Source organism: Meles meles, chromosome 2 (genome assembly GCF_922984935.1).
Source record: "Meles meles chromosome 2, mMelMel3.1 paternal haplotype, whole genome shotgun sequence".
NCBI lineage: Eukaryota > Metazoa > Chordata > Mammalia > Carnivora > Mustelidae > Meles > Meles meles.
The window spans coordinates 202,908,676-202,925,105 of record NC_060067.1 but is presented as its reverse complement, the minus strand read 5'-3'; the positions used below and the strand labels follow the sequence as shown (position 1 = coordinate 202,925,105).

General features: G+C 39.3%; 1 protein-coding gene across 11 annotated transcripts in view; it reads left to right on the top strand.

Annotated features, from left to right (window-relative positions):
- The window catches only part of WDR17 (WD repeat domain 17), a 108,243-nt gene extending 91,956 nt beyond the window's left edge, over positions 1 to 16,287 (top strand). For 2 of the 11 annotated variants that reach the window (XM_045998155.1, XM_045998158.1), the window contains 8 exons: positions 1,239 to 1,259; positions 2,930 to 3,041; positions 6,289 to 6,430; positions 6,729 to 6,831; positions 8,069 to 8,170; positions 12,821 to 12,919; positions 13,233 to 13,416; positions 15,470 to 16,283. In XM_045998155.1, coding sequence (XP_045854111.1) covers positions 1,239 to 1,259; positions 2,930 to 3,041; positions 6,289 to 6,430; positions 6,729 to 6,831; positions 8,069 to 8,170; positions 12,821 to 12,919; positions 13,233 to 13,416; positions 15,470 to 15,589 — 883 coding nt within the window. In that variant the 3' untranslated portion in view covers positions 15,590 to 16,283. Of the gene's footprint in view, positions 1 to 1,238; positions 1,260 to 2,929; positions 3,042 to 6,288; positions 6,431 to 6,728; positions 6,832 to 8,068; positions 8,171 to 12,820; positions 12,920 to 13,232; positions 13,417 to 15,469 lie in introns of those variants that run through there. The other 9 variants (XM_045998153.1, XR_006817464.1, XR_006817463.1 and 6 more) reach the window with 9 other exon arrangements.
- Positions 16,288 to 16,430: the final 143 nt, after the last annotated feature.

Genomic DNA, 16,430 nt, shown 5'->3' with positions numbered 1-16,430 from the left:
AGGTCTCAGTCACCACTAAAGCCAAGGTTCAAGGTTACATAAACCGGCTGCAAAGTTTGCACTTAGCTACCGTCTTAGTTCAGACTGCCGCAATGAAATGTCACGGGCTGGGTGGCTTATAAACAACAGAAACTTGTTTCTCACAGTTCTGGAGGCTGAGAAGCCTAAAATCAAGATGCTGGCGGATCAGGTGTCTGATGAGAGCTGGCTTCCTGGGTCATCATTGGCCAGCTTCTCGCTGTGCTCACTTGTGGAAGGGGCCAGCTCCTTTATAAGGGTACTAATCCCATTCATGAGGGCTTGGCTCCCAGGACCTAATCACCTCCCAAAGCCCCCACTTCTAAATACCATTCTTTTGGGGATTAGGTTTCAACATAGGAATTCGGCCGGGGGTGGGGGGGGGGGGAGGGGGGCACACAAGCATCCAGGCTGTGGCAGGTGTCATGCTATACCACGTCCTTAATCTGTGGCTAAATCAGCAGAAGAGCAGCACTTCCCATTTTCCTCTTCTTTCTGGATCTGGGGGCTTCATAGTGAATCAGGAATCTCAGGGTTTTTATAATTTTTACCATATCTTACACGTGTAAGAGCTCCCTCCCCCACCATCGGCCTTAAACTTCCCACCATCCGTAGCAAGCGCCCGTTTTTCTTTGTGGATAGCAGCTAGTTACATACTTACTGCGACTTGCCTTGGACCTATCCCAAAGCATGAGGTTTAACTCAGGCTATTTATTCACAAAGGTGACTGACTCCTTGCTAAAAGTCATTTAATCTCAATAAAATGTGATTAGTTGTTTGTTTTTAGATCAGGGTAAAAAATAGCAAAAAAAGAAAAAGAAAGTTAAGTGAGCTGTAAAAAAATCTTTCAACCGATTATATATCTTAGTTGCTTTTAATACAAAACAAACTTCCATTTCCTTATAACTGCCCTCAAGAAGTTTCCTTTATATATCCATAGAATAGACACATGCACAAGAAACTAGGATAAAGTTCAAATTCTGAAATATGTGGTACCAATCAGGTTTATTTCTAGGGGGAATCTGTAATCCTCATGGGTATTCATAGAGCTCCAGAAATTTAAGTTAAAATGGATAGCTGCGTAATTTCAAGAGAATGTTCATAATTTTGTAAACCCAGTGTACTTTGCCTGTTTTGCATTTACTGGTAAAATTTCCTTCTTCCTGGTTCTCATTGCATATTTTCCATGGTGTTCATATTTAAAATCATTTTCTTTCCAGCTTTCCATCTGTTGGATACAGGTATTACCTAGTTTTATAAAAACATTTAATTAAAAAACTCATGTTTTATTTTGGAATATTAAATTCTAAAATATTAAAGTTTTAGAATATGAACTCTGTATTAAGAAATGATCATTACCTGTTCTTACTTCATTGTTTCACAGAATGCTAGTTCTTTCATAGAATTTATAACATGTAAAACCTAAACCTAACTACAAAGTAATACGAACAGTTCCTGTAGCCCAGATTCAAAAATCACTCCTGATTTTATACTTAAAACTTGTGTAATAAACAAACTGACTTTCTGTAGTACTAAATGATAGTTAATAACTAAGCAAGTGAAAAACGCCTGTTCTGGTAGCAAAATTTCAGATTTTAGGTTATTAGGTAGGTCTGTATTATTACAAATATATACCTTTTCCCCAATTCGTGTCCTGAATTTTCAGTGAATGGAAAATTACACTAAAGAGTGAATAAAATTAACTAGCATAGCTGTAAATTTCAGTGTATGACTATATAATTCTACTGTGAGAAAGTCAGACTTAAATGTTTATAAAAGTTTGAATAGAAGTTTAGCACAGCTATTTTATGCCCTATAAAAGCAAATGGTAATTTCTGTATTCTCATGGACATAATTGAATACTGCTATTAAATGTTGGTATAAGAAAACAGAGTCATTTAAACCTTTTAGCAGGAACAGATGAATTACCCTAATTTGAGACTTGTAAAAATATCCAAAGGTTTACGTGTTACATGACAGTAGAATATTTGACGCACACGAGTTGTCTATTCCTGTTCCAAGCTTACAGTATTCTCGATTAAACATCTCTTAATGTTTCAAAAATGATTTATTCATATAAATGACTAGTGTACATTTTACTGAAGGCTTCACAAAGAAGGTGAAGGAGGATTTTACTCTAAGTCTGACCTTCAGAAATTCACGTTTGAAATATTGTCTATTCTCAGGTTATGCTGAACGTGTCAAATATCAGTTTCTTGAAAATGGAATGATAACATCTCGAACCATTAAAAAGTAGTGTTTTCTCAATTATGATGTATGCAACCAAAAACTCTTTACCTAGTGATTTTTAAGAAGAATTATACAAAATATTTTAATGTAAAGCTGTTAAGTCCATACAACACTTTACAGTATCTTATTTTTTAAGTGATTTATTCCATTTATTGAGTCTTTAAAAAGTAAATCCAAAAATTGAATTTCTATCTTTGATTTCGACCTAAAGTTTAGGAGAGTTGTGGAATACCCCAAATTCTAAACTTAAAACATCTATTCTGTTGGTTTTAAGGAGCCGTGGTTGGCTAGCATGACCAAAGCTGTTGAGAATTAGCTTTGACAAAATTTGCTGTGTAATTCACTCCAAAGAACATATCTAATTCTATTTAGCTTGGTTAGAGAATTGTCCTATAATAACAAAGTTAATTATGAATATATAAAGATTTGCTTAGATTAAAAAAAAAACTATAGAAATTTCATAATCCATTTATCCTTCATGCTCTTCAGTTTCTGTCATCCACATTTAGAAGACTTCCATAATTAGGTAGGAAATTGGTGCTGTTTATATAAGTAGAAAATCGAGGGCGGCGGTAGAATTTTCTTCCTTGCAAATAGTTCTAAATGTTATTTTTAGATTTTTTTCCCTCAGTTGAAGTTTCCCCTTTTGTTGTGAGCGTAGGAATCTGGCGGCCGATCTGCTGCTGATGACTCCTGACAATGAGCTGCAGCTGGTCAAACTCTGTGCCTTCTACCCAGGCTGCACTGAGGAGCTGAACGATCTTCGTGAGAAGGTAAGGTCAGGACAGTCCATTCTCCAGTCGGAACGCAGTGCTGTGATTTAACTAACTGTGGGTTCCGGCACATAAAGATTCAGGCAGGGAAACAAACATATCCCTTTCCAACCCTTTTATAAATATAACAAAAATGGTAACGGTACGTGACATTTCTTGAGCTTCTCCTGTATGCTTGGGACAGTTGTAGATTTTCGCATGCATTTGTGTTCTACTCAATTCTCATGACGCCCTGAAAAACCGGGGATATTGTTCCTTTTCCACAAAGAAAGAGAGTTCAGAGAAGGGAAGGAGCTGCCCTCAGTGGAAGGCAGAGGGTGAATGTCAGGTTCAGCCTGTCTGCCTCTGCGTCCCAGGAGCTTCCCACTCTGCTGCTCTGCATCGCAAGGGACATGGAAGCTGACTTTTTAAAAATAGGCAACTTAGGATCCCTAAAAGAGTTAATGACGTATAATGAAATTCCCATGCATTACTCTAAAGTTGTTTAAAGAATTATTCCTTTATAGAATATAGGAACTTACGTGCCAAGATTTTATATAAAAACAATCAAAATATTCCATAATCAGAAGGTTTATATAAAGTGCAGCACATTTTTGTACTTCAGTGCTTTCAATCCATTAAAAAGGTCACGAAGTTCTGTTTTTATTGGCGCTGGTAGATGGCCGTAACTCGGTCATGAAAAAGCAGAATATGAAATACGCACATGCCGTGTGATTTCCATTTTGAAAACAACTGTGTATGTACTTATGTATAGCATTTAAGGAGATATGTACAGTTCTTTTAAGAAAAATGTAAGATAGAATAAAACATTTTCTTATCTTTAACTCTGAAAATAAAACCATGTTTTGTTACACTTATATGACCCTCGATTTGTGCCCAGTGGCTGAGTGGCCTTATTCATTCAACAACGGGATACTTACTAAGTATTGTGATAGTGCAAATAGACCCGAAGTGTGTGTGTGTGTGTGTGTATAAGTGAGCATATGTGTGTGTGTGAGCTCCAGTGTGTGAGCAGATGTGTGGAAGTGTGTGTGAGTGTGTGATACCAGGAAAGATACCTGTGAAAGGATAAGTGTGCACAGTAATCAACAGGTTGTGAGATTTGGGGTGATTTAACTTCTTTATACACTTTGTATTCTGTGAATTATTTTTTAGGTGAGCTGCGCTTGTTTTTACGAACATGACAAATAAAAGCTATTTCCATGTTGGAATTAAAATAAGGAAGTAGGAACTTTACATTTGTTGCATAGTGCCTTTTTTTTTTTAATGTTTTATTGATTGATATGAGAGAGAGAGAGAGAGCAGGAGCAGGAGGAAGGGGAGGCAGAGGGCCAGGGAGAGGGAGAAGCAGAGTCCCCGCTGACTGCAGCGCCCTATGCCAGGCTCGGACCCAGGACCCTGAGATCAGGACCCGCCGCATAACGCACTGGGCCACGCAGACGCCCTGCCTTGTGCTTTAAGAGTAGCTCACATTTCTTCTGAGGTGAGAACAGCAGGTGCTAATATTGAGGCTTAGAGGGCAAAATATTTGTCTGTGTTTACACACTGGTAATGACATGGGCAAGATGACATTCACACAGTCTTTTCATCACACGTTCTAAAGAGATATCGTCAGACTTTCTGGTCAGACTTCATTAATAACTCTTTAGAAAGACTAGTCAGTTTGTGTACACGTGTTACTACCTCTCGACAATTTCGCAAGTAATGCTAAAAATTGTGTTTTCAAATATTTTGTTGATTTATATAACTTTTAGAATTTTAAGATAGGACAGAAATTACAGGAATGATCATCTTACTTATATTTGATTTGAGAATAAAATTTCAATAGAAATCATTTTTCCAGTTCCTTTACTCTTGGAGCATGTAACAAAGTGAAGAAACTTTATTTTATTTAGCCAGGCATAGTACCTAGCACATAGTAGTTGCTCAGTAAAGAACTGGCATTTAGTAAATGAAGATGGGGAAACAATGTGGAAATGTTATATGTATGGAAGCCCCTTTAATTAAGTTTGTTGTAATTGTTTAAGAGGGAGAAATTAAGGAATCTAAAATGTTCAGTTTACCAAATTTTTATTTATTTTTTATGTTTTCATTTAACTTCTGGGTGGGTAACATGCCGTGGGTTGTTAGTGTCAGGTGAACAATATAGTGACTCCCCACTTCCACACATCGCCCGGGGCTCCTCACAGCCAGGGTGCTCCCCAGCCCCCATCACCTCCTTCACCCGTCTCCCCACCCACTTCAAGTCACAGAAGTTATGAACCTCTTGAATAAGAGCGTTAATAAATAGGTCGAATAAACCATCTTAGTCACTTGAAGGGACATAGAGGGAAAGAACGAAGGGACAAGCATGAGGAATCTCAAAGATGAGCGGACCCATGACCTACTGTGATTGAACTGAGGCCCCGGGGGTCACACACGGAAAGCCCTCTGCCCCGGGAACACCTTCTCCAGGGTCGCCGAAGACCAGCTAGACAAAGCCTTCAACGATTTATAGGTGTTGCTTAGAAACTGACCAGCAGACCTTTAACACTTCCACTTCAAAGTCATGAACACATCAGGTTTGGATATAAAAGAGAACTTTCAATTCCTGCCTGCATTATGGAGGCGGAAGAGCTTACCTAGGGAGGAGCAGGCTCTCTGTTTCAACAGGAAAAAAAATGATTTGAAAAAAACCGGGAGTATTGCTTTGCATTTTACAGTAATGAAATCTCATGGGCTCAAAATCTCCATTTTGTGGCATTTCAGAATGTCAGAGCTAAAAACTGTGAGAGCTTGTACGTGTTTTGCCTTCCTGCTTGAAATGACGTGGCTTTGTCTCAAAGGCCGAGTGAACTTAAAGTCCAGAGTGTAGAGGTTGTGGAAAAGTGTACTGTTGACATTTTCTACATTTAATGTAGTTTCTGGCATTGGTCAGTGTATCTTGAAATAAAAAATCTCGGCCTTTTTTCCCCTGAATTACGTGCATGGATACTAATTCCGATTATCACAGTTTCCTTCTACCTCTTTTATTAGGTATTTATGTGATGGAAAGCTATTAACTCGTTAGCTAATACCCTATTTATTGTTATTAGATCCTAAAGGTGTTTTCCTAAGTGTATGCTCTTAATACAAATTATTTCATTTCCATCTATTTTGAACGACTTTAATGAGAAAAGCATACTAGACATATTGGAAATGTTTACCACTTATACTGCTGTTTTTATCCCTATAAATATAGTAACATCATCAAACCAATTGCTTTCAGTGCAAGCTACCCATGGTAGAGGAATGTATGCAGTTGGCGGAGACAGCCCATGCAGATGGTAATATATTTGAAACTGTGAAATACTACTTGTTAAGTCAGGAACCTGAAAAAGCCCTTCCTATTGGTATTGATTTCATTAAAGGTAAGTTTCTTGTTGTTAGTATAATCTAAAATCTACTCAGTTACTTGATCTTTTCATTAATATTGATAAGCAACCTTGAAACCAAGCACTGGCCATCCTAAATTTAAAAAGTAAAGAGATTGGTGATGGTAGAGTATGGGGACTTAAAAGACGGTAAATATGGAAGTACTTGTGATCCAGAAAATAAGGGGGTAGACGGCATTGACCAGAAGAGAATTAATTACATAAGTTAAAAATTGGATGAACACATTTTAAAACTGTTACTTAGAGAATCTCGTATTTGGTTTTATTTTGCCAGAATACATCATGAGTTCAAATTGGACATTGGATACCATTTATCCTGTTCTTGACTTGCTGAGTTATATTCGTACTGAAAAATTAGTCTTGCATACATGTACTAAGTGAGTTCTTTTTCTCCAAAATATATAATTGAACCTATGTAACGTTTTTAAATGGTTATATTGTTTTTAGTGTTCAGATCACAAAAAAAGATCATCTTAGGCCAGTAGATGCCCTTGTAGAAAAAATTACATTTTTATTTTCTCTTCTTTTTTTTATTTTTAAAGATTTATATATTTATTTTAGAGGGAGGGAGTGAGGAGAAGGAGAGGAAGAGGGAGAGAGAGAATCTCAAGCAGACTCTGGGCTGAGCTCAGAGCCCAACCTGGGGCTCAATCTTGTGACCCTGAGAGCATGACCTGAGCTGAAAACAAGAGTTGGACTCTTAGCCTACTGAGCTACCCAGGCGTGCCTTTATTTGCTATTCTTAAGAAAAAATAAAGAGATCAATTTGAAACAAATAATCTAAGTGGTCCTATTTACTAATACCTAGAGTATGTATGTTTATATATGTGTGTGTACCCATGTGCACACACACACACACACACACACACACACACACACACATACCCCTAACTGGCTCAGATAGGGCTAATTCAGAGCTGTGGGGTAGTCTCAGTCCTCAAGTCCTCAAGAAGCTAGTGGTCATATCTATTAAATAGCAACTGTGTACAAAGCATACTAGGCTGGGGGAAAAGTGAAGGTGCTAGGAAGTGAAAAACAGACACCATCCCTACATTCATGTTTCATTTAAGGACACTGTTGTCCATAGAATGAAAGTCCCCAGAGACTGTGTAGTTTATAATGGAGGCTTTGGGCTATTTTTGCTTTAATGGCATGTGTAGAAATGATGACGCCACAGCCTGGGAAACTTTGACAAGTTTCCCTAGCCAGAAGTGGAGTGGGTATGCTCTGTCCTTTCCCAGAGTCTAAACAATATGCCAGGAATTCCTAAATTGAGCCTAATGAGTTATTTAGAGAAAAATGGACATGAAGAAACAGTCAAGGAATAGAGAAAAGCAATAAGGCAAGAAGAATTAAACCTTATTAGAGGTATAACATAAGTGTGTGAATAGGAGTTAACTTAAGAATAAAACATCTTCAAGTTTGGAAAATTTTCTAAACATATTTTGCTATAAATGTCACTCATCAAAATACAGAGATGCAAGTACAGTAACTACATATGTGAGTAACGTTCTAGATCTCAAGTTATGGAATTAAAGATATATATGTATATGTGTGTGTGTGTGTGTGTATATATATATATATATATATATATATATATATATTCTCTTCTAGAGCTCGAAATGAATTGCTTATATTATGTGGTTATATTGGGGCACTATTGGCTATCAGAAGACAGTACCAAAGCATCGTTCCAGCACTTTATGAATACACAAGGTAAAACCAATTTCGCTTCTGTTACGAACTTAGGGAAATTCCTTTCACTGAGATAGTCTCTAAGTACATCTAGAAGTCCTCCCATACATATTGTATGCATCCACTGGTTCATTAACATGCACTTTATAATAAAGCAGTGATAAAAATACATGAATTAGAAGTGAATTAGGATGTAAATGATAGAAATCCTAATTCTAGCTTAAACACATGGGATTTATTGGTCTTATGTCAAGACACTTGGGATCGGCTTCCCAGGGCCCTTAGAGCTGTGCACGGAGGCCATCCAGGACTGAATTCTTTGCTCGTTTTGACGCTGACCTCCTCGGCTCCCCTCCACTTGCTTGAGGAACCCACCCCTACAGGGTCTGCATTCTAAGCAGGAAGCGGAGAAGAGTGACAAGGCAGGGACCCTAAAGCATGAGGCCATCAGACTCGGGAAGGAGAGGCCCACTTGGGTTAAATGCCTCCCTTCGGTGAGAACCGTGGAACCCTCTTTGTTTGTTTGTTTGTTTTTAATTTCTTTTGAGCATAACAGTGTTCATTGTTTTTGCACCACACCCAGTGCTCCATGCAACACGTGCCCTCACTAATACCCACCAACTTGTTCCCTCAACCACCCACCCCCCTCCCCTTCTAGACCCTCAGGTTGTTTTTCAGAGTCCATAGTCTCTCATGGTTCACCTCCCCTTCCAATTTCCCTCAACTCCCTTCTCCTCTCCATCTCCCCATGTCCTCCATGTTATTTGTTATGCTCCACAAATAAGTGAAACCATATGATAATTGACTCTCTCTGCTTGATGTATTTCACTCAGCATCATCTCTTCCAGTCCCGTCCATGTTGCTACAAAAGTTGGGTATTCATCCTTTCTGATGGAGGCATAATACTCCATTGTGTATATGGACCACATCTTCCTTATCCATTCGTCTGTTGAAGGGCATCTTGGTTCTTGCCACAGTTTGGCGACCATGGCCATTGCTGCTATAAACATTGGGGTACAGATGGCCCTTCTTTTCACTACATCTGTATCTTTGGGGTAAATACCCAGTAGTGCAATTGCAGGGTCATAGGGAAGCTCTATTTTTAATTTCTTGAGGAATCTCCACACTGTTCTCCAAAGTGGCTGCACCAACTTGCATTCCCACCAACAGTGTAAGAGGGTTCCCCTTTCTCCACATCCTCTCCAACATATGTTGTTTCCTGTCTTGCTAATTTGGGCCATTCTAACTGGTGTCAGGTGGTATCTCAATGTGGTTTTAATTTGAATCTCCCTGATGGCTAATGATGATGAACATTTTTTCATGTGTCTGATAGCCATTTGTATGTCTTCATTGGAAAAGTGTCTGTTCATATCTTCTGCCCATTTTTTGATATGATTATCTGTTTTGTGTGTGTTGAGTTTGAGAAGTTCTTTATAGATCCTGGATATCAACCTTTTGTCTGTATTGTCATTTGCAAATATCTTCTCCCATTCCGTGGGTTGCCTCTTTGTTTTGTTGACTGTTTCCTTTGCTGTGCAGAAGCTTTTGATCTTGATGAAGTCCCAAAAGTTTATTTTCGCTTTTGTTTCCTTTGCTTTTGGAGACATATCCTGAAAAAAGTTGCTGTGGCTGATATCGAAGAGGTTACTGCCTATGTTCTCCTCTAGGATTCTGATGGATTCCTGTCTCACGTTGAGGTCTTTTATCCATTTCGAGTTTATCTTTGTGTACGTTGTAAGAGAATGGTCGAGTTTCATTCTTCTACATATCGCTGTCCAGTTTTCCCAGCACCATTTATTGAAGAGACTGTCTTTTTTCCACTGTGTATTTTTTCCTGTTTTGTCGAAGATTATTTGACCATAGAGTTGAGGGTCCATATCTGGGCTCCCTACTCTGTCGTGGAACCCTGTTTTTAGAAGAAACTGGGTATTTCAGCTTTCCGATCTCTAGAGTAAGAAAAAGCAAAGAGGATTTGTGAACAGTGGGTGACTCACTACTTCAGAGTCGGGCCTAGCAGTCCTGCCAAACTCCTCTATTTTCTACCCGCTTGCTGAACTTCAGCCATTGTGCTTAAAACTTGTTGTCATCAGAAAATCGGCAGCGCCTTTGCAAAACATCCCTTCCCAGTTGACTATTTTGCTCCAGGCAGAGTAGCTAACTCCAAAAAATGCTGAGCATTTGTGCGTAAAAGCAGTTTTTCTGAGTGCCCCTCACACGGGGCGACTTTCCAAGAGAGCTTCCTCTTCCCTTCGGTCCCTCTCTGTCTCCGCGAAGGCCTCGTGAGGGACTCAGGCCACCACCTGGAGCAGACTAAGGGACAGTGGGGAGTGACACTGCCGGGAAACTCGGGGAAAAACCTGTATCTGTGCAGGTGGCAGACCCAAATTTGGGTTTTTAACAATATTTTTTAACAACAGCAGTTTTTAACAATATTGAAATACCTGATGGGAGCAATAGGATGTACCACATGGAATGAAAATATTTGGTGAAATGTGTTCCATTTACATGTGACTTGCGTAATGAAAGTAGAGAGAGGGGGAAATGGTCCCTTGAAACAATCAGAAATAAAAGGAGGCTTTCACACGTGAGGCAGGAGAGACTCGGGAGAATGCATCGAAGCCTGCTAGTGTGCAACGAGAAAGTAAGAAGGCCCTCATGGGAAGGAACTTCTTACTTTGCTGGTTGTGGAGTCTGTCCTCTTGTGCTCATGCCCTTGCCCTCGCCCCTCATACTGAGCACCCAGGGCGTTTCTCTCTGGCCCTCTGCTCCCTCCCTTCCTCTGCCTCCCGGCTTGCTCTCCTGGGCTCCCTCACTCTGTTCTCCCCTCAGTTCTCTCTCCATGTAACCCTCAACGTTTCTGTGGCTGCACCCTTCGCCTCTGTGGTGGTTTTCATACTCAGGCATCGCTCCCGTGGCTGGCCAGACTCTGGCCTCAGCTTCGTGGGCTCAACATGAAAACCTCTTCCTCCTCAAATCTGCTGCTTCTCCTGTGTTCTCTCTTTCTTTTGATTGTGTCATTCTATCTCTGTCACCCAGAATCACACGATCAGGGTCCTGACTAAGTGTCCTTCTGACTGCCATAGTTAGGGTCTACCCCAACTCCCTCCTGCCTCAGCCCAGCGTCTGGTCACCTGTTCTCTGCATCTCTGTTCTTCTGCTCCATCCCCTTCCTGCTGTGGCTTCCGGGGCCCCGGAAGCGCCACCCTTCCTTGGTACCCTCCGGACCCTCCACTGTCCATCACAGAACTTCCAGATCCTTAGTCTTACAGTAAAGGTCTGCAAAAACGGGGCTCTGACCACGCCTCCCCTGCAGCTTCTCCAGCCAAACTGAATTACTCGTGGCCCCCGTACCTGTGGAAGCTTTCCCTGGTGGTCTCTCAGCGTCCCTCCGCCTGCTTGCCTTGGTTTTTCTCCTCATTCTCTGACACTGCTTTGTTTATGGCAGATCACCAAAACGACTGCACAGATGAAGTCCTATCAAGTGCAGATTTGTAGACAGGGAAGCCAGAGTGTTTAAGGAATCATTTTGGATCTAGCCACATCGTCAATAAAAATTTTAAGTTCAGTCATTTGGGGTTAAAGAACATGATAAGCTACTAGTCAATTTGAGATATTTCTACAGTGTTAGACTTGTGTGTGTATGGGGGGAGAGTTTTACCTTTTTCCTCACCAAGTCTTACCATGTCCCAGCAGAATGATTACAATTAGCCGGAATAACCAGAAAATGCACGTTACAGAATGGCTTCCTTAACCCTTACTTCATCTCTAAGGTCTTGTGTTCTGTTTCTATCTCCCAAACAGCTTTTACTTTTAAATTTCAGCTAACTAGTTCCTTGGAAAACCCACTGAGTTCTTAACTTATTAAAGAAACTAGGACTAGTAATTATTTATCTAAGGCTTCCTAATTAATACTAATCATGTCTCTTTTCCAGTTTTCTCTACAGAGATGTGATGGATCCCTCATGTCACTGTTCTATGGCTTTTTCTCACATGTCTGTCTTTAAAGAATTAAATTAAATTAAAGAGTCCTCATGTCCATTCCTTTCCACCAGTTGACATTCTTCTCTTGCTGGTCTCCCACTTGCTTTCTTACTCCTCTAATATTCAGTTTTGATTCAGACGTGAGCGGTGCCACACAGCAGCCGTGCGGGACCAGTACACGACATTGCTTGGCTCGTCTCTCCTTTCTCCACAGTTTGCTTGTTCCTTCCTTTGTTTACCTCCTTTTTGCTAGTTTTACATTTTATTTTTTAAGTTTGTATTTAAATCTCGTTAACCTTCAGTGTAATATTAGTTTCAGACGTACCATGTAATGATTCAGCACTTCGGTGCATCACCCCGTGCTTCTCATGACCAGTGTCCCCTTCCCTCCCCCCCCCCCCCCCGTTTCACCCATTTCCCCAAAGCCTCACTTGCCTTTCCTTCACTCATCTGCTCACTCAGACTGTCATCCAACTGGCACATACCAAACATCTTTGACTTCAGGGCACTTAAAGGCCAGATATACAAGAAAACGTGCACACGAGCTCACACACACACACCTTCGCGTATACACATGTATTTTTGAGCAGTAGTTGTTAAATCTGAAATTGCAGTTATTTAAAGCACATTTGCTTTTTTGACATCTTCGTCTTGGGTGCCAGATGTTAATTTCTGTTTCACATGTTTCAGTCAGCTGTTACAGCGTCGGGCGGTGTCGGTGCCTTTAAAAATTGAGCACCTTTCGGAGGAGTTGGACGCGTGGAGAGCTTGCACACAGTCCGTCAGCCGGTGAGTGGAGATGATGGAAAAATTGGAATGCGGAGGTATTACTTAATATTATAGACAAACTTGCTGAAAATGTGGATTGACTATTAATCTTAGCACATAATGCATCTTGGTTTGTTCAGCGTATATTCGGTGATAGTTTACAATCCTGTTCTTTTCTGTCTTGTCAAAGTCCTTCACTTTACTACAAATCAAGTCTAAGTTGCCATCATTTCTAAAGGGGGACCAAATAATCCTCACGGACTGTTTCTGATTTAAACCTTAATAAGTCTATGGTTCTACAAAAATGAAAATGTGATATCTGTTGAAAATATAGATCATCGGAAGAGTCTGCCTATACACCCCCTTCTGATTCACAAAAAATGGTTTATGCAACTTTACTAAAGAGACTAGAACAAGAACCACTCAGAGGAATTGTTGGACCAGATTACGTGACTGGATCAAATCTGCCCAGTCATTCTGATATCCACATCTCTTGTCTTACGGGATTAAAAATCCAGGTACAGCCTAATGTAAGGCATAAATTGTTCATTTCCATTGTTTTCACTTGTTTATTTTAAAAAAGTGGTCTTACAATAAGCATAATCTGAATAAGAGGAGGTACCTATGAAGAGGACTGATGCCTTAGTGAGAAGATGCCGCCCCCTTAATGCTCTATGGTTAGTTTAAATGGTCTCTCCTCCAAATACGTTCAGAGAGATAGTCGTTGTATTATTATCGTGAAAGCAACTCATGTAACAGGTGTACTGATACAAGTGTTTAAAAAGTACATGTAGATCATGTCCTTTTTTTTTTTTTTGTAGATCATAGCCTTAGGGAAATTAAATAAGGGAGACCAAGCAACAGTCAACACAGTTATAAATGATCATATCGCAATAGATTAAAATTAACTTTATAGTCTCCATTTGTATTTTATAAACACAAGAAATGAAGAACTGACATGTGTATGTTATTGATATACATGCTCTTATATTGGCTTACTGAGTTTTTCAGCAATTACAAATTATTGGGATCAATCATGAGGGATGGCTAATCCCTAAGGAAGGTCCCTAGTGTACAATCAGAAGTAACGATGGGCAGTGACACCTCCCAGTGCCCCATTTCTAGGGAAAGGGGAGACGCCTTCATGGTCTCAGAGCCAGGCCAGGTGGAGGTGTCCACATGGAACAACAAGCCGCGTCCACGCAGACTGCGATGGCAGCTACCGTCCAGACGCAAAGAACACCACTTCCCAGAAAAATGTTCACATTTTACACAGCGGCTTCTTTACTTCTAATGGAATGTGACTTATTACATTTCTGTTACTGATATGCCAGGCCAGTGGGGACAGTCCAAAAAGCAGAAAGGACATTTAGTTGTGTGCATGCTTTTTTATCCACTTATGTTCAGAGATAAAGAATCAAAGCAGTAAATTCAGTAACTTATAATAAAGAGCAAAAACATCATGCAATTTTTAGAATATATCTTCAGTGCTACTCACTGCCCTCCCTGTGCCATTCCTAGTCCTTCCTTCGTATTCCTGGTGCGCCTTCCTGTTCACTTCTCCCCTTCGGGTTCTTTTTCTCCATTCCATTTGCAGTAGCCGAATGACCTAGCGGAGAGGCTGCCTTACCTCTCTGCACGCAGACCTGCAGTAGGAGAGGACCTACTCATTACCATCTAGCACTAATGTAAATGGGGTGCTTCCCTCCCAGGATCTTTCGATAAAAAATCGTTGTTCTGTTTCTAACTGTGAAATGTCACGTGTCTTTGAGTAGGAAGCAGTCTACTTCACATGACGAGTTTTCCAACATCTACACATGATTTAGTGATTTGAAGTCGTGATCAAAAATCTGCTCACTCTAGAAAAGAATTAGGAACATTAGTTTTTAGTCCATTTTGTGTTTTTGAAATCATGCTTTTCTTTCTGAGAGCTGGGAGAAATAGATTAAAAGGTTTTTTTGCATTCGGTTCTTCAGAACTACCCTTGACAGACGAAGTACCTGAGGTAACTGAATCATAAATACGCTTGTACATCATACGATCGACATGGACTGAATCATAAATAGGCTTGTACGTCATACGATTGACATGGTTTTAAATTGTGTGTAATGTACACAGCAGTATGTTTTTATCTTCTCGAGAGGAGTTCAGGGCTTCTGGCTTAAATAGTTTCCCCAGCTGTACTGATGTAGGCTCAGTATGAGTGAAATAGCGAAGTGTATTTAAGTCTATTTAAGCATATATACTTGTATAAAATGTTAACTTTGTGTTAGTTGATGGATTAGCAATACCTTTGTCATTGATAGCACTACTGCATTCAGAGAATTCTGATTATAAAACCAAATTCTATTTTGAAGGACATCCGGGCATAATATTAAGATATTTAAATTTTTTTTCTATATTTTGGAGTAGTTCAAAAAATCTGACTTTTCTCATATTTTAAAATTTTCTATTAGCATTGTCTGAATACTGCCAGTGTTTTTTTCTATTTAAGTGATTCTGTTTCTGGAAGTTTATAAGCATATTGCAAATTTCTAATCCCATCTTTTCTTTCCTCAACTCTGTGTCCAGGGCCCTGTATATTTCCTTGAAGACGGGAAATCCACTATCTCACTGAATGACGCTTTGATGTGGGCAAAGGTGAACCCATTCTCACCGTTAGGGACTGGAATACGACTCAACCCATTTTGACAGAAAGTTTTTCTCCTTGTTTGGTTTTTTTTTTAAGACATTTTGCGGGTTAGAATTACTTTAGCCTTTGTTGTCCAAGAGCCAAAGGTTGAGGGGAGCGGGGAAGGTGGGGAATAAGAGTTGACTTTATAAATTAACTTCAAAAAATAAAATATTTATATGATTTCAAGGAAAAATAGATGTGTCCTTTATAAAATAGAATAGCCGTATTTGGGAGAAAGATAATATTTAAATTATAAAAGACTGAAGTATATAAAAGAACATATATAAGTTTCACAAATAGTACCAAAATATTATATCGTTGAAACATTGAAACATATCAAATAATGCAACACCCACAATAGTGCTTGACATAGACTAAGTACTTACTGAATATTGGAATGACTGAGTGTCTTGAGACATCAAAATGTAAGGTATGTATGATGGACCTTCAAGTTAACCAACACCCATGCTGTCCTCTGTAAAATATATAGTAAACCAGTCGTTTCAGAGTAAATTTCCAGTCATGAGTTTGATATGTAGCAATAAATGGATACACAGTCAAAATACTTCCGAGTTTTATTGTTTTTTTAAAGAAAGCATAACTAAATCTTTTAACTGAAAGTAAATGTCCAGTTATAAAGGAATAGGTTCTATAAGCGTAACAAAAATTGAGGCGTAAAAAACACAAATGCAGTTAAATCTGCATTCGAATTTACAGGTATGTATGATATTAGTTTTTATTACCATTTTAATATTTACAGTAATTTCTAATCGATTTATATTAACTCTATAACATAATTTATTTGATAAAATTAGCTTCAAATAAATTTCTGTAAGTACATATTAGTTGAAATTTGGG